The sequence below is a fragment of the Rhinolophus sinicus genome, linkage group LG05, assembly GCF_036562045.2.
Source record: "Rhinolophus sinicus isolate RSC01 linkage group LG05, ASM3656204v1, whole genome shotgun sequence".
NCBI classification, from domain to species: Eukaryota; Metazoa; Chordata; class Mammalia; order Chiroptera; family Rhinolophidae; genus Rhinolophus; species Rhinolophus sinicus.
The window spans coordinates 19174432-19200653 of record NC_133755.1 but is presented as its reverse complement, the minus strand read 5'-3'; the positions used below and the strand labels follow the sequence as shown (position 1 = coordinate 19200653).

The 26222-nt window shown below is 38.0% G+C and overlaps 1 protein-coding gene across 3 annotated transcripts in view; it reads right to left on the bottom strand.

Annotated features, from left to right (window-relative positions):
- The window catches only part of CLIP4 (CAP-Gly domain containing linker protein family member 4), a 54238-nt gene extending 28316 nt beyond the window's left edge, over positions 1-25922 (bottom strand). The window contains exons 1-8 of one of the 3 annotated variants that reach the window (XM_074331840.1): positions 25904-25922; positions 18926-19073; positions 12730-12869; positions 11848-11941; positions 10446-10607; positions 8567-8685; positions 4892-5128; positions 890-1025 (exon numbers count right to left, since the gene is read on the bottom strand). In XM_074331840.1, the coding sequence (XP_074187941.1) occupies positions 890-1025; positions 4892-5128; positions 8567-8685; positions 10446-10607; positions 11848-11941; positions 12730-12869; positions 18926-19058 (1021 nt within the window). In that variant the 5' untranslated portion in view covers positions 19059-19073; positions 25904-25922. Of the gene's footprint in view, positions 1-889; positions 1026-4891; positions 5129-8566; positions 8686-10445; positions 10608-11847; positions 11942-12729; positions 12870-18925; positions 19074-24349; positions 24493-25903 lie in introns of those variants that run through there. The other 2 variants (XM_074331839.1, XM_074331838.1) reach the window with 2 other exon arrangements.
- Between the last annotated feature and the right edge of the window lie 300 nt (positions 25923-26222).

The window sequence follows — 26222 nt, the reverse complement described above, 5'->3', positions numbered from 1 at the left end:
ATAAGAACCACACAAAAGATACATAATTAAGTGAAATTCAGGGAAAAGGAACAAGTTTTTCCATGATATTTATTTCTGACTAAGCTTTTGACAAGCTAATGCACTGTATAATAAAACCTATTCTTCCATGTCGCTTTATCTATAGCTCCTTTCAGACATATTTTCCCATATTATAGCTACTACTGTCCATGTTTTATCTCTCTTCAAGCCTGTACCCATTTAGAAGACCAAATTCAATATTATTAATCTCTGCACTCCCCCACTGTACCTAATTGCAGTCCCTTACACATAGCAGCAATATAAAAAGCCTTTCTGAGATACAATATAATCTTCCCTGAAGACCTAGCCCTCAGCTCCTGACAATCGGAAACAATACAGCGAGTGCTGGGGAAGGGAGGCATAGAGCAATAGGGGAGGGGTTGTCTACTGCAGTGGCTGGGAGAACAATTCCATTAAAAAAGGAGTTTAGGGGGTGGCTGGTTAGCTCAGTTGGTTAGAGCGTGGTGCTAATAACACCAAGGTTGCCAGTTCGATCCCCACATGGGCCACTGTGAGCTACGCCCTCCTTAAAAAAAAAGAAAAATGTAAAGTTGGCCTCACTTGCTTTGCCAATTTTTCAAGTTTTCCAACCCTCAGAGTTCTGTATTTCCTTGATAATAAAGTCCCTCCCTCAGTCACGAGACCACCACAAGCAGGTTTAAGGGAGGCCTACAGAGCTGGGTGTACTGGTGAGATGCCATCTCTCCCTATCACTATAATGCTCACAGCAAGAGGGCAGTCCCTGTATTTATTACCTAAGTCATCAGGGGGAGAGTTTAATTTTAAAACAGTAAAAGAGTAAAATTTGATTATTTAATTTCATTATTATGTTAGATAGGCTCTTCCTTACCATATTTGGGGGCACATTTAAAGTACTGGATTTTCCCAACACTTCCATTGTTTTTTCCTTCTGGTTCGTCCAACTCAATGCCAGCCCACTGCCCACTTGCAAATTCAGTTGTTCCACAAAATCTTAAGGTTCCAACCTAAAGAAAATATAAATCAGAATACTTTTTGAGTATTACTAGTAATTCTAAGTGTCCTACTCTTGCAACTTTACCATGGAAGGTTTTAAAAACCATTCTCTCAAAGTAGACTTCAGAATAAGGAATATTACACCAGGAATAAAAAGAGACATTAAACAATAAGTGAGTCAATTCACCAAGAAGACGTAAGAATCCTAAATCTGTATGCACCTAACAACTGAGCTTCAAAACCTATTAAGTAAAAACTGATAGAACTGAAAAGAGAAAGAGACAAATCCCCAATTAAAATTGGAGACTTCAACACATCTCTCAGTAATCAATCGGCCAAGTAGGGAGAAAATCAGTGAGAATATTAGAAAAAACTAAGTCAACTTGATGTAACATGTATTAAACACTCCACCCAAAACAGCAGGATACAAATGTAAAAGAATAGAAATTATACAAAATACGTTCTTAGGCCACATGGGATTAAACCAGAAATCACTAACTGAAAGATATATGGAAAATCTCCAAATATTTCGAAATTAAATAATATACTTCTAAATAACCCATAGTGAAAGAGGAAATCAAAGGGAAATAGAAAATATTTTGAATTGAATGAAAATAGTGTATCAAAATTTGTGGGATGCAGCAAAAGTAGTGCTAAAAAAGGAAATTTATAGTATTCAAATGCTTGCACTAGGGAAGGTTTCAAATCAATGATATAAATTTCCACCTTAAAAAACTAGGATGTGAAGACCCAAAGAGTGCAAAAGGAAGGAAATAATACAGATAAGTAATTAAGAACAACAACAACAAAAAACAAAACAAAAAATAGAAAAAATCACTGAAACCAAAAGCCGGTTCTTTGGAAGGCTAAGTAAGATTAATAAACTTTTAGTTGGAGACCAAGGGAATAAAAAAAAGACACAAATTACCAACATCCTGACTGAAATAAGGACAATTAAAGAATAGTCAATTAAAGACTAGTAAGAAAATACTATAAATAACTCTATGCCTATAAATTTGACAAATGAGATGAAATGTTCCAGTTCCTTGAAAGACACAAACTGTCAAAGCTCACACCTGAATTGAATTTTCAGTTAAAAATCTTCCCAAAAAATCCAGACTCAAATGGCCTCACTAGTGAATTCTAACAAAAAATTTAAGAAAAAAATAACATCATAAGCTCTTCTACATAAACTCTTCCAGAATATGAAAATAGGGGGATCAATTCCCAGCTCATTTTATGAAGCCAGCATTACCATGATACCAAAACTAGTCAAAGACATTATAAGAAAGCTATAGACCAATATCCCTCATGAAAACAAACACAAAAATGCTCCACAAAATAATTGCAAATCAAATCCAGCCGTATATAGACAGGATAATACATTGTGACCAAGTGCTTTATCATAAGAATGCAAGGCTAGTTCCATACCTGAGAATTAGTATAATTCATCATATCCACAGACTAAAGGGCAGGGGGAACCTCGTTCTCTTGACATATGCAGAAAAAGCCTGTAGCACATTTCAACATCCTTTCATGATAATATTAATCTTAAAAAAATATTCCTCTCAGCAAATTACAAATAGATGGGAACTTCCTCAACTTAACAAAAGTCATTTGTACAAAATCTACAGCTAACAATTATCATATTTAATAATGAAAAACTGAGTGCTTTCCCCATAAGACTGGGAACAGGGCAAGAATGTTGGGTCTTACCATTTCTATTCATCCTAGGCAATGAAACAGGCAAGAAAAATAAAAGGCATACAGATTGGAAAGAAATAACACCACCTCTATACATGAACAACATGATTATTTACATAGGAGCTCTCAAAAAATCCACACACAAAAATAGACCAATGGAACTAAGAAATGTAGTGAGGTTATAGGATATAAGGCCAATATACAAAAATCAATTGTATTTCTCTATGCCAGCAATGAAGAATTAGAAAATGAAATTTCAAAACACCACCATGAACAGCAGCACCAAAGATCATGAAAAACTTAGGTATAAATCTAATGAACTGGTTCAGTATCTATATGCTTAAAACTACAAAACTGATCAAATAAACCAAAGGCCTATTAAACAGAGATATAATGTGTTTGTGATTGAAAGACTCGACATTTTTAAGACACCCATTCTCCTCAACCTGTTCTATGCTTAACATAACTCCATTCAAAATCCCAGCAAGACTTTTTGTAAAAATCTATAAGCTGATTCTAAAATGTACGTTGAAAGGCAAAAAAACAAAAAACTGAAAAAAAAGAAAAAAAAATTGAAGGCCTAAAAATATCTGATGGCGAGAATTACTACAGAGCTATATAGCAACCATGACAGAGTACTATTGAAGAAAGGATAACCATTAGAGCAATGAAGCAAAAGAGAATCCAAAAATATACCCACACATAAATGATAACTTGACACAGGTGCACAGGCAATTCAAGAAAGAAAATGGTGCTGGAACAAATGGATAGATAGATGGATGGAGGGAAGAGCAAGAAACAGGGTGGGGTGAGAAAGAAAAGAAAAGGAGGGATCCTGTATCTATACCTAGAACTCTATACATAAATAAACTCAAAATTAAACATTAAAACTAAATGTAAAACCTAAAATTATAAACTTCTAGAAGAAAACATAGTAATTTCTTAGATAAACTGAACACACAATCCATAAAAGAAAAAGTTAATAAAATGGACTTCATCAGAATTTAAAATTTCTGCTCTTTGAAAGACACTCCTAAGAGAATGAAAAGACTGAAAAGAAAAGAAAAATGAAACAAGACTGGCCACGGGATGATAAAGTTGAACCCAGCTGATGGTGTATGCATGCTGATTACAATGCTTCTACTTTTGTGTAGCTTTCAATTATCCAAAATGAAAAGTAAAATGAAACAACAGAATTCACCTTTCTCAAAGTCCATTCTCAGGCATAGGACAGGAATACTAAAGAAGCTGAATAATAATCCCAAGTTTTTTTTAAAATGCTATGCATTCATGATTTCTTGATAGTTTAGCTTCACAGATAGGACAAAGAAAAACTAACAAATATCCCATGAATGTATTCTTTTGGAAGTCATTCTCAGCATAAAAGTTTATTTGTAGCTTCCCATCCTTTTTCCCATTCTTCCCTATATGAAGCAATTTTCTCAGTAAATCAAACTTCTAAATTTCAGTGTATTCTGAGAAACGTGCATCTCCTGCCCCACAAGCCCACCCAAATATTCAGACATAGCTATTAGGAAATTCAATATCCAAGCAGGAATTCCCTGTTCCATTCTCCATATCAAGCTCCCTATTAACCCCAAATTTCTAAAAAATACCCCTCCCATATGAGGCATTAAAAAAAGAGAATGCCAAAAGTGGATGCCGTAAGAAAACTGAGGCTTTGGAGGGGTGGGTGTGGGTAGGATGCTTTTTTCCACATACGTTTTTATTATCAGGCTAAAATAATATCTATCATTTCTCTATTTGTGGAATCTCAAAGCCAAACACCCATAAATGCTGAGGTCCCCTTTGCTCCATTTCTGTGAAGTAGTGGGAAAAACACCACTGAGGAGGGTGGGGGGCTGCACGGCAAACCCCTCAGACTAGATCATGCCCCTAAATTCACTTAACAGCTTTACTCTAGTCCACTCATTTCCCGTTCAAATAAAGATGTCTTCATTATTAAGTTCAAATAGTTCATATTCTTAAATCATACTTTATAGTAAACATACATCTAAGTTTCACATTTTCCACTAAGTGTCTTTCTACCTACATACTGAACTTTTTTAAAAAACTCAAAGCTGACCGCACTGTATGCACCCTTGGCACAGAGGCAGGCCACGGACGCAATGACCCTGGATGTAGCTTTAGCGACTACAGCTACTTACTATACCTTCTGTCCTGCAATAACAACACGGTCCCCCAACTTCAGGCCAACTGACGTAAGCACTGCCTTGTTAGTGACACGATCATAACTTGGAAGCACAGGCTTGGAGATATCGCATGACAGAGGCACCGAATCTAACAGCATCTGCTTGATTTCTTTAGCAGTAGCCGCAGCATCCGCCATTTCCAGTGGCATTTCCACTGGGTCTGGAACCACATCGGCAGGGATCTGTCCCTTGTCGTTCTACAAAGCAAGAGAAAAAGTTTTCAATGCATACCCACTTGGAGCTCTACACAGTCATATAAAATTATTTGGGGGAAAATGTGAAGTTAAATTCATTCACCATCTATTTAACACCTGCTATGTGTCAGACACCATTCTAAGGGCTAAAGATACCACATGAAGAAAACAAGAAGCCCTGCCCTCAAACAGCACACATTCTGGTGGGAGAGACAGGCTATAAATAATCAAACAAGTGAAATATGTGGCGTGTTAATGGTACAAGTGGCGGTGAGAAAAAAACCGCACAGGGAAGGGGAAGAGAGGACACAGGGACAGAGGTGGCTGTCTGTGCCGAGCGGTCAGGGAAGGCCTCACTGCTAAGATGCACGACCCAGAGGGCCAAGGAGATGAGGGAGTGGCGGGCAGGTTAGCTGGTAGGGAAAAGAGCTCCAGCCTCAGGGAAGAGCAGGTGCTAAGGCCGTGAGTCCCAGCATGCCTGGCTGGCTGCACAGGCTTAGAGACACGTCACAGGACTGAGTGGTTTCCCAACCCCAGATCCAAGCCTCTCTCCACTATTCCAGAGCTGCTGCTTGGCTCTGTGACCTCCACCCATCCTGCCCTCTCATGGAGTGACTCAGGGTTCAGGAACAGAAACTGCATATCGTTTTGACACTTCTAAATTGGGGCTCTGATCAAGAAAACAGCTTTGTTCTCAGTATGAAGGAGAAAATGCATCCTGGGATATATCCTGCAACAAGATAAAACAGTCAGCGAGAAGCCCACTAACACTTGCATGGTGTTTATGTAATGAAAACCCTAGCACATGAATCATCTCATTTGGTTCTCACATCAAGAAAAAGCTTGTAAATAAAACATAAAAATCCTTGCCCATTAAGAATTTATATGGTAGTAGGAGAGCCAATCACCAACCGAACAAGTAAAATGTTATAACATTTCCAGTTTGCCAATTAGGAAAATTAGGCCAGGAGAGATTAATAACTCACTCAAAGTCATTTACATAATTACTGGCAGAGATGATATTATAATCCGCGCCTAGGACACACCAGACTCTCAGCCTTTCTCCTCCATGCTAGCCTTCCCTCAAACAAGTTATTTTTCAATTATGTTCCCTAACTGAGAAACTTAGAATTTATGAGAAAGATTCCAGATTGCAATCTCCTTTTAATATGATAAATCAAGATTCTTTTGCTGAGAAACTTTTTTCCTTCTTCTTCTCCACTGGTAATTATGTCCAAATGATCCATTATGGATAAAAGAATGACACATTTAGAATTCGCTCAGTTTACAAGCACAATTTTTTGTTTAAAATTCAAGTCAGTTTGGTACTAAGTGAAAATATGGTAGGAAGACATGTTATCACATTTCTGGGATGGTGGACTATTTTCAGCCCAGATTTCAAAGAAAAAATACAAAATATAATAAAAATATGTATAGCACTAATATGTAGTCTTGATGAAAAGAAATGGAAAATTTTAAAAATAAATGTCTGTACTGATAAGTTGTAAGCTATATTTACAATGAAAATTTTACTTCATATTTTTGTTAAGTCCTCATCTTCCTAGAGTAAGTCACACTTATGTTAATTCCTATAAAATTTAGCAACTAAAACTTCTGTTAAGAAAAATGCTATAATAATAATGATGATACCATGCTAACATAAGAAGGCCTGTTCATAATTAATTATAGATTTCCATTTTCTTCTAAACTAATGGTTATCAGAGCATGATCCAAGGGCGACTGCTGACCCACATGTGGCCCGCCTTTTTTTTTTAAGTATTACCTTTCAAAATATGGTAAGCCATTATTAATTGTGTCTTGCCTGATTTGGTAATTTACCTCAGTGACATACCTCACTGTATCTTACTAAATTCAAACGATTCTCTCCACTAATGAGGTTTTGTAAATAGTTGTCACCTTCACAGGGCGGCCAAACTGAATTACCATCCCCTAGCCTTTGTGCATGCTACTCTCTGTGCCTAAAATGCTTTGCTGACCTCCCTCCTATACATATCTGCTTAATTCTTAACTATGTTTGTGCACTCCATGTCACCATGGCCAGGAAGCATCGGGTGGGCTCCCCGCCCACGTGGCGCTCTCTGTGTACTCTGCCCGCCCTGCCTCGTAAGTAACATACTGAGTTGAGCGCACTACAGTAGAACTGACTGCTTGCTTTCTTGTCCATCCTCCCCTCTAGACTATATTCTCTTGGAGGACAAAGACTTTTACCTTATTTATTGTTGTTTCCTCCCAGTGCCCAATAAACAACAGGGAAGGGAGGAAAGAGAGAAGGAAGCAAGTGGAGAGGGAGGGAAGGAAAAAGGGACAGGTTAATTACTAATTAATTCAGTTAAACAGAAAGAAAAGTGGCAAAGAAGTAGGGAGGAGAGGGGAAATAGGAAAACAGAGACGGGGAGAGGAATAGGAGGAGAGAAGAGGCTTTTCCAAACATTTCCCATCCCTTTCCCTTCAAGGGATGGCACAGAGCCAATATAGAATCCCTGACAAGCATCTACACCAGGGGTGTCCAAACTTTTTTCAACGTTTTTTACCAAGGGCCATATGTGGTAAAATACACAAACAGCCGGGCCACTCACTCGAGGTGAAGTACGTATTGCCTCACCTGGCTTATTTAAGTAAACTAAATATATTTTTGGAATTTGCTGTGGGCCAATTAACAATGGATTGTGGGCCACATTTGGCCTGCGGGCCGCAGTTTTGACACCCCTGATCTACACCGTCCATGAAGTGGTTTCCCTAATAAGACATGTGCCCATTTTGTTTAGTACACCTGAAACTAACAATAAAAAATAAAAAACATTTTAAAAACAATCCCTCACAGACCAAGTCACTCTTATTAACATGAGGAAAAAGAACACCAAGAGCAACTTTTGTGAAGACAATAAAATACCAAAGGATTTAAAGATTATGAAATTAAATCTTGTGTATTAACCTTGTAAATCAGTAATATTACCATGAAAAAATGAATTTTTCCTTTAATTTGATTTTTCAGCTTATTCCATTCTTAAAAGGGCATTTTTTAAAATTGTCTGGAATACATTTTTAAAAGAATTTAAAATAAAATTTAATATAGAAATATAAGTTTAATATATGCATTTGTATTTAATGGTTAAGTTTTATAAATCTCAAAAGCCTAAACAAAAGATACTTAAATTCAAAGATGACAACACTTTAAGGAACATTTTACTTTGCTGAATGAAAGTTTGTTTTGTAGAGTTGATCAACATAAAATAACTGAAATTCACTGCTATGCCTTTAATTTACATGAGATAAAGTTTATCATCATTACTCTTTATATGGGACACAAAAATATAAATTATTTGCTTATATAAGAGTTCAATACCAACATCCAGATTCAACTCTTTAGTGGAAGGTAATTTAATTCTTTGAATATTTTTCACATTTAATTTAACCTCTTACCCTAAATGCAGGATTTGCTCCAAGCTCCAATAAGCATTTCACAGTACCTGCACACAAGTTATATGCGGCAATATGCAGAGCTGTTCCAAAATTAAAGTCACTACAAGTGGCATCCACATCTGTAATTAAACATCACAAGTGTATTAACTAAAATTTTAAATTTAGTTATTACAATGTGAAAGGAGACAAGCTGGGGGTTGGTGGGTTTAGGGGGAGGAGCTTTATTAGCCATTTATGAGACTTACATCACCCCACTAGAAATACCATTTCACAACAGCACAAAATTTTCATATTACAATCTGGTTAACCAATTCTTTTCTTAGTACAACAAAATTTCATTATAAAATGGAGAGATATTATCATGGGTTTTCCAACTATCACAAACTAAACTGTATTTAAAAGCAATTAATGGCAATCATTCATATCAGTAGAAGTAACTATCTTGACACAATCTCTCATTAAACCTCTTGCATATTTGCCATGACGACTATAATGAGGTAGTAGGGACCACTACGATAAGTTAGGTGAGGGGCCAGAAAACAATGGCCCATGGGCCAAATCCAGCTCACCAACTGTTTTTGTAAATAAAGTTTTATTGGAACACAGCCACATGCATTCATTTACATATTCTCTATGGCTGCTTTCATGCCACAACTACAGAATCAAGTGGTTGCAACAGAGACCATAAAGCCTAAAATATTTACTATCTGGCTTCACAGAAACAATGGTAGGCAAAACAATGCAGAATTTTCAAACCAGGAAGAAGTTAAAGACTAATTGAAAAAATAAATGCTTGCGTATTGTATTCATTCATAATACTTTATTCAACAAATGAATTAGGACTTTATAATAAAAAAAGGAATCTTGCAATTCTAAGGGTATTTTAGTAACTTTCAATAAATTCTCCTGATGCTATATACTTAGACATATGAAATCATCCAGATTTGGGAATCCCATTTTGAATGTTTTCTATAACAAGGGTTTAATACACCTCTTACCCTAATCTAATCACACCACCCCACATGCTCTACCTACAACTGCAAACCACCAAGACATATTCAGGACAAACTCTCATGAGTTGTTAAAAACACTGTACTATCAAGAGAGGCTTCCTTCCTAACATCATTTAAAAAGTGAAAAGGTAAAAGTTAAAGAGAAATTGGACAATTATACAAAGCAGAGGTTAGAAACACACATCCTGGAAAATTCATCTATTGAATCTCTAAAACAAATCTTCTACAAATGGAGGAAACACTGTACACCACCTAAAACTTAAAGTTAATACTATTACACTTGTTCTCACTTTTTCTCAAAAGAAAACTGGTCAACTGAGAGGATTACAGAAAAAGTTAAAATACTAAGACTGTGATTTCAACATTCTGAGGTTCAATGTTAGGATATCAACGTCAAAATAGGAAGACCAAAAAAAAGAGAAAAAAAAAACAATACAAAAAATGTATCCTTCCATGGAATCACAGAATTTCAGAACTGAATGCCACCTAAAATAAATATTCTTCATGATTTCAATGCTTAGCTTTGAAGGCTTTATTGCTCTATTTCTGGCTACTCAAATAAGAGAAAAGAATTATTTAGCATAAAGATTCAACTACACTTTTTAAAATATGTTATACCAGGTTATTTGCAGAAATATAAAAACCCAGAGAATACTTTTTATTTTGTATGTCTTTGTACTAAGCCTTTTTGTGAAAGGATAGTTATTAATCTTCAACACAGAAATTTTAAACTATTTCTGAAAAAATGAGATAGGAGATTATATGGAAGAAAATGGATTAGAAGAAAAATCTCTTTGAATTATCATTTTTATGCCACTAATAAAATGTTCAATTAGTAACATCTAATGATTATTTCGAGTACTTGCCTTTTGGTTTCGATGTCTTCAAAATCACTCTTACAAGTTCAGGGACATCAAAATAAGCAGCATAATGCAAAGCATTCATATTTGTCCAGCGACTCCGCAAACTAACATCTGCTCCCAGATCAATAAGTTGAGTTGCAAATTTTACAGCTGTATCAACATCACCTAAGGAAGGTTTGCTAAATTATTTTTCTTCAGTACAAATTTAAGTTCCAATGGATGGTTATTTATTACTTCATTTAAAAAGCCAAAGCAAAGAGCATACTGAATATTCACTTATATCCCAAAACTTTCACTTACAAGGAATTTATTCTCAGAAAATAATCAAACTCGGGGATATTGATAAATATTTAGCTATAAAGATGTTCATCACAGCACTTTTTATTATGAATAAAATTCTGAAACAACCTAAAAGTACAATAATAAGAAATTGGCTAAATAAATTATGATCCATAAATGGAATATTATAAAGCCATTAAAAACAATGCACTGGACCAATGATACTCAGAGTGTGCCCCATGGACCACGGCCAGTCCCAAAATACAATTTGTTTCTACTTTTTATAACTCTTTTCTTTTTTTGCTATGTAATCATTTCTTCTGAATATATTAACTGAAATGTAATTTTATGCCTTTTGAAATATTTTATATGTCTTTATTTTGTTTTTCTATTATAAGTTCATTTTTATTTTATTTTATAAAAGTATCAGTCCATGATGGGAAAGGGGGAGAGGAAGGAAGGGGAGGGAAAGGGGAGGGAGGGGAGAGGAGGGAGGGAGGGAGGGAGGGAGGGAGGGAGGGAGGGAGGGAGGAGGAAGGAGGGAAGGAAGGAAGGAAGGAAGGGAGGGAGGGAGGGAGGGAGGGAGGGAGGGAGGGAGGGAGGGAACGTCACCAAAAATATTTTTAGAAGTACTATATCAGACTCTTCAAACAGGGAGAGATGTTCACAACAAGAGAGGTAGGTTTATGCAATGGTAAATAATGCACAGGAAAATATCAATTTTGGAAAATATGAACCTACATTATGTGTGTAGGAACAGACCTACAAACAGGCCTGCGACTGGAGTCTGTAAGGACTGGGATGCCTGGAAAACCGAGCTTGGATTGTCAAACCTTGCTGTAAACTCTCAGGAAGGCTCCAGAGTGTTACCAGTTACTCTCACCTTGTGGGCACACAGGCGTGAAGCCTGTTCCAGAAAGGTGGGGAGGTGCCAGGAGGCTAGAAAAACCACCTGGAGAGAAGGAATGGGAACAAGGTTTCTGGAAGGACCTAACCAACTCCTCGCCTATTCAGGGAAGATTATCATCAGCTATGCCCTCCCAGGGACTCTGGTTGGCATAAACACTGCGTATACAAGCACAAATATACATGTTCTAAGCAACTAATCGGTTTACCACATACTTACCAATACCGTGAGCTCCAGATTTGCAAGTATAATGTAAAAGAGTCATATCTGTCAATCCATCTCTGTCGTTCACATTGCAACCTCTCTTAAGAATCTGAGGAAACCAAGGAAGAGATGATTACATCGTGACTACTGAAGTCAAGTGATTTCAAACTAATGCTGGGGAACCAAGTTAGTCAATCTTATCTAAACTAGTTCTCAATAAAATACGTACATAGAACTGGCTTCTCTTCGGGATCGATTTTAAATCTGCACCCAACGATAATGAAAACTGAACTTGTCACCAGACTGAAGGAAATTCTTAAAGAGTATTACAAGGCAACCTAGCACTCCAAATATGTTTTTTAACCTCTCAAAGCATAAGCAAATGTTCTTTCAAATATGTGTTATGGCATTTGAAAAAAGTATAAGCTCTCTCTTCCTACAATATGACAATATGCTGGTCAAGGAATCCAGTTATTCTTTCGTCCCGCCTTCAAACAAAATCAAATATTTTTTTAAATCATATTTAAGCCTAGATCTTTACCAAACCACTCAAAAGTATAGAAAACACATGATGACAATTGAACACCCTCATAAAAGAAGTTTTTTAAAGTTCACAAAATTAATCTGTATAAAGAAAGAAAATATGAAAAACGCCTGCCCCCACCAAGTCTATACTGTCAGAACTCCAGGTGTAATGAAGTGAGGAACATGAGGGAATGACAGAAAGAACGTACAGTACTAACTCATTGCTCCATGAAAAAACTGGAAATACAAAGAACATCAGAATCTTTGAAAGGTTTCCCCTTTATCATCATGTTTCCATTCAGATGGGCAGGGGGGAATCTATATGATTAACAACGCTAATCATGCAAAACTTAAAATGTAAGAATTCCTTACCTCATTTCCGATAATGTCAATGTTTTGCTGGACCTGAGGAACCCACTGTCTTAAAATGGCAAATAATTCTGATACAGAAGTTTTGGGATCGAAGAGAATTTCCTGACATGATGTATCATTAGGATCAAAAAAAGAAAACTCTGAAATAAAACAGAAAAGTGTAAATTAAATTTATTAAAAGATCCAAATAAATATATTGAAAATAATAAATAATAAGGCCAGGGCTTAAATGATACAAATTTTTTAGATGCTAGGAAAAGCAGGTTCACCTTAAGCAATTTTCAAAAGCAAAGTCAAGATCGCCAAAAAGTATGAGGCATTCCTGAATTGTTGTGAGAATGAGATTTCTACAAACCCTGATCTCAAACCCTGAACTTTCCAAAAACTATTTCTAAGGCACAGAAAAATCTGTCAAGTTCTATCAATATTTCACCTCTAAAAACAGAAATATTTCTTGACAGTAGATTTATAACTAAATAAATTAATTAGATAGCTCAGTCATGAATTGATAAGGACAGGTCTCAAAAAAACCTATTGATCACTAAATTAAGTTGCAGTATAATATATCTATCATTTACATAAAATTACAAATACACAAAACAATACCACATATTCTTTATAGACACTCATATATGTAATAAAAGTATGATAATATGGTCTGGAATATTCACACTAAATATAAGATAGTAGTTGCCTCTGGGGAGCGAGGGGAATGGGACCAGAAAGGAAAATGGAGGGAATGTCAACTTTATCTTTCAGGTTTTATTTCTTTTAAATTGAAAAACAAGAGCTAAAGAAAATATGACAAAATGCTAATATCTGTGCTTTCTGATGGTGGGTATGTGTGATATACATGTTTGCTATCACTGTTTTCTGTATTTGTAAGGGATTTCCTGTTTTAAAAAATGAAATACAATGGGGGAAACCCACACACAATAACAATAAAAGTAACAAAAAGTTTAAAAAAAAAAAGTGAGGTTTAGTTAAAGAAAACTGAAGGGGGACTGGGGAGACTTAAATGGAGACAGACACATCATGTCCCTGGTATGGAAGATAAAATATTTAAAGCTGTCAATTTTCCCAAGAACATTATTAAAAATTTTTCAATTCTAATGAAAATCTCACCAGGACTTATTTGTGGAAAGAAATAGATAAAATTATTCTACTGCTCATCTGTGCCAGAGCTTCTCAAACATTAATGTAGATAGGAATCACCTAGGGATCTTGTTACAATGTAGATTCTGATACAGTAAGTCTCAGGTGGGGGCTGGGATTGCATTTCTAACAAACTCCCAGGGACGTCAATGCTGCTAGACTAAGAACCACACTATGAATAGCAAAGATCTGGAAAATAAATGTAAGAAAGATAAGCAAGAATATTTGAACCAGAAGAATAATGTAACAATGCTTCAATAATTATATATTGAGGTAATGGTAAATTGCAGACATCTCATTTAAATATTAATAACATGTTACACTTACTAACTGCTTAATAGGAGCGCTTTACATATGTTACCGTATTTAATCCTCATAATAACCTTATGAGGTAGGTACTATTATTATTCTCATTTGATCAAAAAAGAAACAAGGGGATAAAGAAAATAAGTAATTTGCCCAAGATCACACAACTAAGTGGTTGAGTTAGGATTAAAGCCAGACTGACCTATAATTTTAAACTCTGTTATACTGCATGTTAACAGAGCTAACTACAAATCCAAATTTTAAGCTTCCATTCAGAAAAAAACATTTTTTTAATCAAAAGTCAGTGGGGTTAAGGGGAAGGGATGACCCACTTCAAATCAAGATGGAGTAATGGGGACCAGATTCACCCTTCCATCTGAAACCAAAAAAAAAGAAAAGAAAAGAAAACAGATGAAACATGGTTTTCAAGACACTGTGCATCAGTCAATGAAGACAGTGATCCCTAAGAGACAGGATACAAACAAAGTGAGTCTTACAATCGCCTCAGGTTTCTTCCTTGAGACTTTCTAGGCAGTAGTGCAGAGTGTGGGGAGAACCACGAAAAAGCCCAGCAGACTTCCTAAGTTGAAAAGACAAAGCTGAGAGCCCAAGGAAATTGAGGCAGCTATAGTGCACAGGGCAGAGTAGCAGAGAGAAGACAGATGCATGGCAAGAGAACCACAAAGATTTGTGGAGGCTCTCCCTTGAGTATTTAACATAAGTTTGTGAGGAAACATCTGATATAAGGCAAAGAGCAATCCAAAAGGATTACAGAGATTAGTGCCCAATACTCATAAAGGGCCTAAAACAGTGCCTGTTCCCACCATAAAGACTGGGGGGGAAAACTCACAGGGCATTGGGCAGAGTACTCAATAGTGAAAAATAATTAGCCCCAGATAAGCACTGGTCCAGAACCACCTAACAAATCATAAAAGCAAGACCTGAAAGGATCAAACTATTTCCAAGGAATTTAACTGCATGCCAGAACAAAGTTCAATAATATTTACATGAATACGAAAATATCCAGCACAAAAAGGCAAAATGCACAATATCTGGCATCCAATCAAAGATTACCAGTCATGCAAAGAAAGGGGAAAACATGACCCATAATCAGGGAAATAATTAATTAAAACAGACCGAGAGTTGATACAAATATTATAATTAACAGAAAAGGACATTAAAACAGCCGTGTTTACTGTATTCCAATGTTCAAAAGGTTAAATAAAGACATGGACAATATAAAAAAAACAAATCAAGCTTTAGAGATGAAAAACTACATCTGAGAAAACTACACTGGATGAGATCATCAGCTGGTTAGACATTGCAGAATAAAAGGTTAATGAACTTGAAGACATAGCAATAGAAATTCCAAAATGAAGTGGAACGAAAAATAATTTTTAAAATACAAGAAATGCATCAGCCAGCTGTGGGACAACATCAAATTGTTTAATATTCGTGTAACTGGAGTCTCTGAAGGAAAGGAGGGGGGGAAAAAATCTTTGAAGAAATAATGATTATCCAAACTTGATGCAAACCAAAACCCACAGATCCAAGAAGCTTAAAAGCCCCCAAGCACAAGAACATAAAGAAAATTACACCAAGGCAACCATAGTAAAATTGCTCAAAACCAATGATAAAATCTTAAAAGCAGCCAGGGAAAAAACAGAAAAAAATAAAAAAATATTACATATAGAGAAACAAAAATGATAGATTTCCTGTCAAAAACAATGCAAGAGGGAAGACAGTAGATCAACATCTTAAGTACTGAAAGAAAAATCTATCAACCTAGAATTCTATACCCAGCAAACATTTTTCAAAAGAGAAGGTGACATAAAGATATTTCAGACATTTAAAAGCTAAAAGAATTCCTCACCAGCAGACCTGCTCTAGAAGAAATGTTAAAGGAAGCCCTTCAGGCAGAAGGAAATGGTTATCAAATGGAAATCTGGATCTACACAAAGGAATGGAGAGTACCGGACATGGCAAGCAGGTGGGCAAATAAGACTTTTTATTAGTACTACTTCAATCTTTTTAAGAATTGATTCAGGGCAGACAGGTGGCTCAGTTGGTTGGAGCACAGGCTCTCAACCACAAGGTTGCCGGTTCAACTCCCGCAAGGGATGGTGGGCTGTGCCCCCTGCAACTAACAACAACAACTGGACCTGGAACTGAGTTGCACCCTCCACTACTAAGATTGAAAGGACAACAACTTGACTTGGAAAAGTCCCAGGCATATACACTGTTCCCCAATAAAGTCCTATTCCCCCGCCCCAATAAAATCTTTTTAAAAATAAAAATAAATAAACGGACTTTAGAAAGAAAAAAGAATTGATTCACTATTTAAGCAAAAAAATGAATAAATAACAATGTCCTATGAGGTTTATGAGATAAGTGTGTTCTGTGTAAACTGGCTCTGTAAGCATTCAAAGCAAAAGATTGCAAAAATCTTTGTGAGAGGACAGAATGCATTGCAGAGTAACAATGCTGAAAGTCAACACTGAGCTGCATGTCAAAGTGTGAGTTGTTTTTCTTTGTTTCTAGGTTTTAATCTCACTCTCAGTCTCATATTCAATGGCTCCCATTACAGTTAGGATAAAATACAAATCAATGATCCTGCATTTTCTGCCCCCTCCTTTCCTCTCCAACTTCATCTCCTGCCATTCTGCCCCTCAACCACTTTGCTTCTCAGCTACAGTGGCCTTCCATTAATGCTTAGAACATATCAAAGATTTTCCCCAACTCTGGGCCTTTAGTATTTTATTATTCTGCCTGGAACACTTCTCTCCAGACTCTTCTCACAACCAGCTTCTTCTGATTCTTTAGATGACTACCCCATCTAAAATAGCCACTCTGCCCAGTTACTCTCTATCACACACCCTATTTCTTTTCTCCACAGAATTCTATAATATTTATACATTTTTTTATTCATTTATTTGTCTATTCTCTGTTTTCCCTACTAAAACATCTGTCGTGGTCACTGCTATCCCCAGCATGTAGGACAGCACTTAGCACATAATAGGCCCTCAATAAACACAACTATGGATGCCATTTTTTAAGGGGACACTGACTACAGTGTACTAAGAAGAAAACTTCTAGAATGAAAAGGGTCTAGAAATCCTGACAATGAGGGGCTGCTGAAGGAACCAGTAATGTGTACCCTAAAGGAGTAGAGACTAAGTAAAAATATTCAAATTATCCTCATGTATTTTAAAGCTGTCATATAAAGAAGTGTGTGTTCCATATATCAAACTAGTACCAGCTGGCCAAAACTTCAAGGAGACATATATTAGAAAGTGAGCAGGGAAAGTTGAACTGTAGGTCCAGATTCAGATTCTAAGATCTATAATTCTAACAATCTAGCTAATGTTTAATTTCAGTTATACAGAGGTGCTAATATCCACTATCACCTTTCATTTAATGTATTTATTCAGCAAACACTGAGCAACTAGTACCAATAAATGACTGTATTATCCCTAATGAGATAAACAAAAACAAAACATGTTTGCTACGTCATCCCAAAGAGCTATACTCTAGGAAAAGAAGTAAGACAAATATGACTCAAGGTAGAATGAGACAAGTTCCATAAGCAAGGTAGAAAGTGCTTTAGTTCAAAGTTTTTCCTATATAACTGATTTTGTTATACCTGAAAGTAAACCCAGTCAATTTATATAAGAGCTGGAAATAACTCCCAGGATCTAGGCACAGGTTTCATGTAATACTTTTGATGATTGCAAGGTAAGCTGCTATAAACTCTAAACACATAAAAATAGCATACTTGGAAATAAATGGTTATTAGAATGGATATGACTAAAAAGACAAATTTCTAACTCAATAATTTTACAGCTACTAATATTTTTAAATTGTATTAACTCTAAAACACGATTTGAAGTGGTGACCCAATATTTTATATGAAAAACTCTAACTAAATTAGAAATGTAAGAAATCTATCAAATTTATCTCCTGGTTCTTTTATTCTTTTATCAACTATCTGATAAAATACGGTCCTGGGGAAATAAGTCTATCTAGATAAAAACTAGAATACTTCTAAATCTGTATTTTACAGAGGAGATTTAGATGAACCAATTTAAACATGAACCAATCTCACTCCACATTCCAGGGAAAGGTTTCACCCTCCTCTGCCTAAGTACATGGCCTTATTTTTCCCTTCAGTTTTACTATATTTTATTTGTGTGTACATTGATCATTACCATGGGAGATAACTAAGACAGGATCCAAATGAGGCTTGCCTGTGTATTGAAACTTGTCGTTACATTGTCACCCAAGTTTGGATCATTTCAGGAGTGATTATTTACTATTCATTAGAATTCTAGCATTTCTGAGAGACAGCAGGGCCCTTAGCAATGGCTAGTTGACAGTAATTTAATGCCTTTTTTTTTTTTAGTATATGGCTTTTTAAACAAGTCAGTATATTTAACCAAAATACATCAATGCAGAAGAATGCTAAATGTCTAACCACCATTGCATTCTAAAATATAAGATCCTCAAAATCCATTGTGGTGCTTAAAATGAACATTTTACATCATAAAAATGCTGATAGCAGAAAGTAAACATTTAGCTTAAGAGGCAGAAAAAGTAATTGTATTTTTGAAAAAGGAAAACTTTAGCAATTTTATGAATATCACAGCAAATAGTTTTGGGCAAAATTATGAGTGTGAAAAGGACATAAGACAGAAGTTACCAGTTCATAGAAAATAAAGATGGCAAGTTAACATACCACAGTCTGAAGGCATTGGTGCTGCAGAAATGGAAAAGGTGACTGGCGTATCAGAACCTGAAAATAAAAATGGATATCTTCCAATCAAAGAATTTCCTTCTAATGGAAAATCTGGAAGGTCCTCTATGGTCATCTTCTAGGAAGCCACCTTTAATGAGAGGGGGTGAAAAAAGTATATCCATTATATTTGTAAGCAACTGAGAATGAGTGCCTTCAACCACAAAAAGCCTATGCTTTTAATATCTAACCTACTGACATTTTTAACTTCAACCTTCAAGAGTCTCTTTTAGAGAGGAAGGGGGAAGAAACTTCCTTTTAACAAACGTGTTAAAGAACACACATTACTTCATACTGTCTCTTATAGAGTCCACAGCATACGTAACCTTTCTAAACAAAGCTCAGGAGTAGTGTTAGGTCAGGAGTAATATTATGTCCCAATAATAAGTAAAAACATTTTTTTAAATGCTGAATTAATCTAAACGGGTGACATTCTCTTAACTTACAAGAGCATATTATCCCTTATCAATGGATCTCGAACTTCTTGTGGAATCTGACATGGGTTATACCATCTGCTCTGCAATAGCTCATGCCATGTGCTCATCACGTGAAAATAATCTAGTTTAGGATATTGTCATTATTTCCTGACATCCCAGAAAACCTCACTGAAAATTAACCACATCACTAGTACAATTTCAAGGGCTTACTGATATCATCCCACTTCCTCACAATGCACAGGATCTGTTTATTCTATCCTAGCAGAAGATGGAAGGCCATGCCTCTTAAACCATATCGCTGATATTACCTCTTTTTCCCAGAAAATGTGAGTGCTTCAAAGAAATCTGCTCTAAATTAGACTGGTGTCGTACCTAGCCCACATAGCAGAAATGATGGAGAACGCAGAAAAAATGTTAGCAAAACTGCGCTATGAAGCCAAAAACCTTCCAGTTTCTTTTGCATCAAATCTTTAAAGTATGAAATATTATGAAACTCTCTGCTTTTAAATTAAAGCAGAAACCCGTAAAACCAAATAACAATGACTTTATATTATTTTAGTAGAAAGAACAGAATAAGTAAAAATAGTTAACTGATAGCTTACTCTGGCAGGTAACACCATGCTAGATATCCCTCACTGTGCGCCCTCTTACACTTAGTTAACCAATCCCATATCTGACTTAATCACCTTTACTCTACCGTCACCAGCCTTCTCCAAGGACAGGCACCTCTCTGAGATAACTGGCTCCTCCTTTCCAACTTGATGCTCAGGTTTTCTGAACACTAGCAGGAACTGGCAAAGAGTCAGATGCTTTCTTCTTTCTCATAAAGTGCATGTTTACAGGGACATAGATATTATTAATCTATGAAATAACCTAATTCAGTGTTACTCTGTTAAAGGTATTCAAGTTTTCACAGATGCTAAAATTACCTACCACCCAATACTTTTGAATCATTTTGACATTAACTTTGCCACATAAATAGGAAAATAACAAGGAATTGGTGTCATACAGCATGGTGAGCTTCCTCAAATACTATTAATTCCAAAAAGTAACAGACACCACAAAGACAGCCCTCACTCAACACTACAGCTACTCAGTGTTGAAGTTACTCAGGATTTCCACTTGTTGGCCTCTAGTTGCTTGGCAATAAGTTTGGCTAAAATATTCTATGCAGAGTACGAAGCATCCTTTGAAGTCAAGGAACAGAAATAAAATTTAGTAAATATCTACCACGTACAAAGAAATACACTATCCTAGGTGTTTCAGAAAATATAAAAATGAGTAACAGATGGTCCATGCTTGTTAGGTAGCTTACAATCTACCAGGGTGAATAAAATAGCACTAACAACTATTGATGATGAAGCAGAATGAGATTTGTTCCATAACATTTAAGCACAAGGAACATTTGCTACGGGAACTCTTAAGAATCAGAAACGGTGCCATGAAGAAAGCAGCACCAGAGACAGGTCTTGAAAGATGAGTAGGCAGAAACTGGGGCTGAAATTTAAAAGGGGAGCACTTAAAGGAACAGTAGGCTGGAATGTACACTACATCCAAGGAAACAGTAAGAAGTAAGGCTATAGTGGTTTTTTAGGGCTATACTCAGAAGTACTTTAAATACTGATCAGAGACCAAAACACCTAATTCCACGAGCACCGGGGAACCACTGATTATTTAAAAGGAGAGTGTCCTGCTTCAAGCTGTGTGTTAGGAAGATTAATCTGACTACAATCACACTTTTGAGACTCAGTTATGGTTTTTTATACTCGTAATTCTGCAGCAAAGTGATTAAGTGGTTATCTTTCTGAGTTGATTAAGAGGATCCACCTTTAAAAACCTCCCTGTTAAAGAGCAGATTTCCCATTCAAAATGTTTTTAAAAGTGATCCCAAGAGAACCTTTCTATTTCCTTGTAGACTGTTGAGATCCTTGAAGATAAGAATTGTATCTTATGCACACAGGAGTTAGATTAGTGGCTTACAGATATTGAATAAATATCCAAGTCCTAGATTCAAGGTGGAAAGATGATTCACGCAACAAAACGTAACCAACTTTATAATTTTACACATTAGCTAGTTCAAGACCAGAGAAGCTACATTACTTAACCAATGCAGTGAACATTCTTCGTATTTTGTGTCTTCGTGAAATTTTTCCCAGTCCCATTGCCTTTCCTTCATTAAAAACCCAACATTCTACCTTTTGTCCCACCAAAGAAAACTAGACACTTCTACAAAACTTTTGTTTAGTCTTAGAATTCTTCCCTAACAGTAATTTCTGGATGTAAAGATCCATGACACCTGGGAATATTGGTCAAATTTGGAGATCTACTGATCTGAATTGAGTACATACTTTCGCTTCAAGTCCTACTATGGTTAACTGGTGACAATGGATTATATAAAGTAAGCCTAAGACAAAAAGTCAGCCCTAATCAACTGTGTACATAACAGATGCCAATAATTAGACTCAAATTCCCCTAACTTTGATTTATGTAGGAATCCCATCCTAATTCATCACCCCAAATCATCTCTTAGCAAGAAAGCATCTTGTGACATGACTATAATAGCTCATGATTTCTCAAGAATTCCTGGTCCATGCCCTAACACAGAATGGTGGTGAGTGGAGATGCCCACTAACTTTTTCAGAGTGGTTGAGGTTGTTATGGCCTCATTAAAGAACCTCACTGAGGCCAAAGGATTCCCTCAGATTTATTTGGAACATGGTTCAAGGGCTGTATCGTTCAGCTACTCAACTAACAGGAGACCTAAGCTGTGTCCACATGAGTTAGAATCATGAGGCCCTTTCGACTTCATACAGTACTTTGTCATGAGTCTTCCAGAGATTTCCAAAAAGAGGAATCTAACCAAAATAATCATTTAAAACATATCTCCAATAATCCATGCATTAGCTACCTACATGAAATCTGTTCAATCATTAAGTGGAGATTTACAGTATTTGATACTTAGTTAGCTCTAGGCCCTAGGAAAATTATAAAAGATACCTGCCCTCAAGAAGTTTATTTCGACATTCAACAAATATTTATCAAGTGCGTCTTACTAAATTCTAGACTGGGCATAGCAAAGGTAAAGAAATTAGATGAGCCCTTGCCCTCATGTAGATTACAGGCTAGTGTAGGATTCCTACATGAAAGCCATAATGACTGTATAATTGCAGTAAGTGCTGGATTCAAGAAGGCCGGTGACGACTTCCAGATGGACTTTTAATTTAAAGGTGTGGTGCCCAACCAGGCAGCTTCTAGCTACATATAACTATTTACATTAAATTAAAAATTAAGTTCCTCCATTGTTCTAGCTCCATAAAAGAGCTCAAGAGCCACATGTGGGCAGTGGCTACCGTATGGAATAGCACAGAAAGAACTCTTCCGTCATCGTGGACAGTTCTATTGAACATCATTGGAGGGAAACAGTGCTGCTCAAACTCCAGATGTGAAAACAATACACAGATGCCTAAAACAACAAACAAAAAAAGAATAACAGACTAAGCAAGCCCATAGCAGCATAGTCAGTTATACACGATTAACACGGGAACAGGAGGCCTAAAAGTAACCAGATATTTGTAGGTTTAAATAGGGAGAAAGAGCTGATTCAGTACCATAAAGATCCGTAGTATATATCTCAAATGGGACTTGTTATAAGCAATAAAAAAACACCATCTAAATATCACTTTTTTAAAATGCCTTGCTGGTGGGAACTATATTTGACAAATTCGAAATGTCTGAAATGAATCCCACAAATAAGATTATGTGCCAAATCTTCTATAAAATACAAATCAACATACTAATTACATTTGAAGATCCAATCTTACAGCCCAGGTAGTCCATATGAAATGAAAGTATTTAAAAATGCACATTTATGTTGGCAAAATAAGATAGAACTAGGAAGGTTTTGCAACATAAAAATGTAGAAAGCTAGACTTCTGCCATTTTCCATTCTCTGCTTTCCCTCCATAGTTGTTGCGTGTCCTGTACCACGTGATCTTCTGCCATTTAGAGCACTTTAAATTGTGCAGAAGATTCTTAAGTGACAAATGTCAGTGTGAAAGTGAAGTACAATTTAAGTATTAGGGGGATGTTTCTAAGGAGGAGGGTGTTTCTTTATTGAAACATTTAAATTATATTGCTACAATATGAACCACACTCTAGCCGGAGCATACAGCAAATTATTATCCCATGAGAATATCACCCTCTGATACATATCAAAACATTGTCTCAGAGCTTAAATCCAAATTGCCTACATAGTCTCTGGATGAACACCCTGACATCTAATTTAAAAGACAGTTGACATTATAAATCCATCAGTCTAATCCACAAGCATGAGGTCTAAACCGTCCCTGTTTAGGACAGGTCTCAGCGCAAGTGTTTCCCCAACTTTCCTTCCCTAATCCCACGATATAGAATTAAGGAATCTCGGGGTAGCAAAAGACTGGAGACTAAGTCATTGAGTTTAGTTTTAAATTCCCACTGGCAAAGCCTTCTTAAACAATTTAATAAGCAAGGGGAGATCCGAAGAGGCCCGTTTCAGGAAAAGATAAAGAGCCGTGCACAGCATGCAGCACACCCATGCGCGTGGGAGACACTCCCAGGGCGCCGGGGCGGTCAAGGTTGGGGCGGCAGAGCTCCGCCGCCGGGTCCGGTTCGTCCCACACACCGCGCGGCCTGTCATCCTAAAGTTAAACCGTCCGTGAAGAACGGAAACGAGAACCCACATCCCGCGGGTGGACCGCGCCGCCCCCGCCTCCGGTGCCGCCCTAGGGAGGCCTCCCGGAACCGGCCACACCGGCGCCCACAGGAGGCGGCCGCTGGGCTCCAGGTGCCCCCAGCGCCTCTGCGCCGCGGTCCGGGAACCGGCAAACGCCCCTCGGGCACCCGCGCCCCCGCCCACCCGGCCTAGGGCCCCCGCGCGCTCCCGTCCCACCTGCCTCCTCTGATCCTCCGGGGACAGCGGGCGGGGAAGGCGGGGCGCGGAGAAATGGCCGAGAGGCGAGCTCCTCCGCCGGGTGCTGGTCTCGGGTGGCTGCCGCGGTGCCTCCCGCCTCACAGCTCCGGGGCCTCCGCGGGCCCCTCCCGCCTGCCGCCTCCGCGCGCGCTGGTGCCGGGCCCACGCGGGGACGGCGCGCGCGCGCGCGAGGTGCAGGCGCCCGGGCCGCGCGCAGGCCTCGGCTCCGGCCCCGCGCGCGCGCCCCTGGGAGGATACAGGGGTGAAAACGAAGGAGGGGGGCGCGCTCCTGAGCCTTCCGCCTGAGCCCCCAAGCCTCTCGACCGAAGGAAGGATGGGCCTGGAGGTTAGGAACACGTAGGGGCCTTCATGGGTTAACCTTGCGTGGAGGTGGTGGCGGTGACATTTCCACCGCAGCCAGGCGCGGGCTGTCAGAGGAACCCCACCTGGCCCAGGGCAGTGAATGAGGAAAGCAGCCCATGGCACGCTGGACAGACGTTCTTCCATTAAAGCTCTTAGCTGATCGAATCTGACCTACCTCCTGGACTAAAAGCACTCCTACCCCTTCTTAGGGGCAGAGACCGTGTCGTACCCGTTTGGGGCTCCCCAGCATCTAGCCCAGTGCACAGCCCAGAGTAGGTCCATAAGTCAATTACCTATTTGTAGATTTTGCTGTAAAACGCCTAGTCAATGCTATACCCAAAGTTGAATAATTACACCCCAGGGTGTCAGTGTAGAGGCAGGAAAAGTGAGTAGTTATCCCAGAAGTTTATTTCTCCCAGTGGTTTGCGCCCTTCTCATCCCCTTCTCTCCTGCTCGCCTTCTCCATCCCCCAAGAACCAGAAAGTGGTGAAACTGTGGCAACCAACAGACCTGAATGCTGAAATCCTGGTTCACCATCATGCAATGGAGGAAAGGTGTTACTTGACACTTAGTGAGTCCCCTTACTGAAGAAACTTGATGAGTCCATTGTTTCCCCATGACTGAGGTTTTTAACACCGATTCAGTAGTGTTACACCTTAACAACTGTCTCTGAGGTCTATTTGTTCTGGCTCTGATCGCTACACTGGACAAATTACCACACTGTGTGTCCATGTTCACCAAGCACTGTGCCTGGCAATGGCAAATGTTGAATGAACGTCTCTCCTTGTCTCTGCGGAAACAGGAGGTAACGCTCATGACACACCAGAACATCTTTCCCTGTTAGAATCTGATTCCAGAGACTACAAATGGTCCTGCTCCAGTTGCTTGAGTCTCCCTGAAATCCTCCCACCAAATGGCCATAGTCGAACACCTTCAATAACCAGGAATTCACTTCCTTTCAAAGCAGCCATTTTATCTTTGATCAGCCCTGTTGAAACTTCTTCCTACCTTGGGAGCTAAAATCCACCTCCCTGGATCTCCTCCTCATTGGGTTCCGTTTTAACCCCAGGGACCTCCAGATCAGATTTGACTCCAATTCAGGGTACCCAGGACAAGCATTCTCTATCCCTTAGCCTGTTGCTTATATGATATGGTTACAACCCCACTCACCAGCATCTTGAGGGATTCTGTATGATGCACCTCAGCTTGTCTAGAGCTCAGGAATGAACGGAGTGTCCTGTTGAGTGCAGAGAGAAAAGAAACTGCCACCTCTTTCTAGGTCCTATGCTGACGTCCTGAGCTATTAGCATAGCTCAATATACCAAAATAGTTGTTTGTAGCAGTCACATTGTTGAATGGGGTGGAGCTTCCCATCAACTAAAACTCATACTCTTTACGCAATGTGTAAACACCATGACCATCCCACAGGCCCTGGTCAGCTGCCAGTTTTTCTGTCCCTGCAGGTTTAGCATCTTTGTGCATTCTCAGA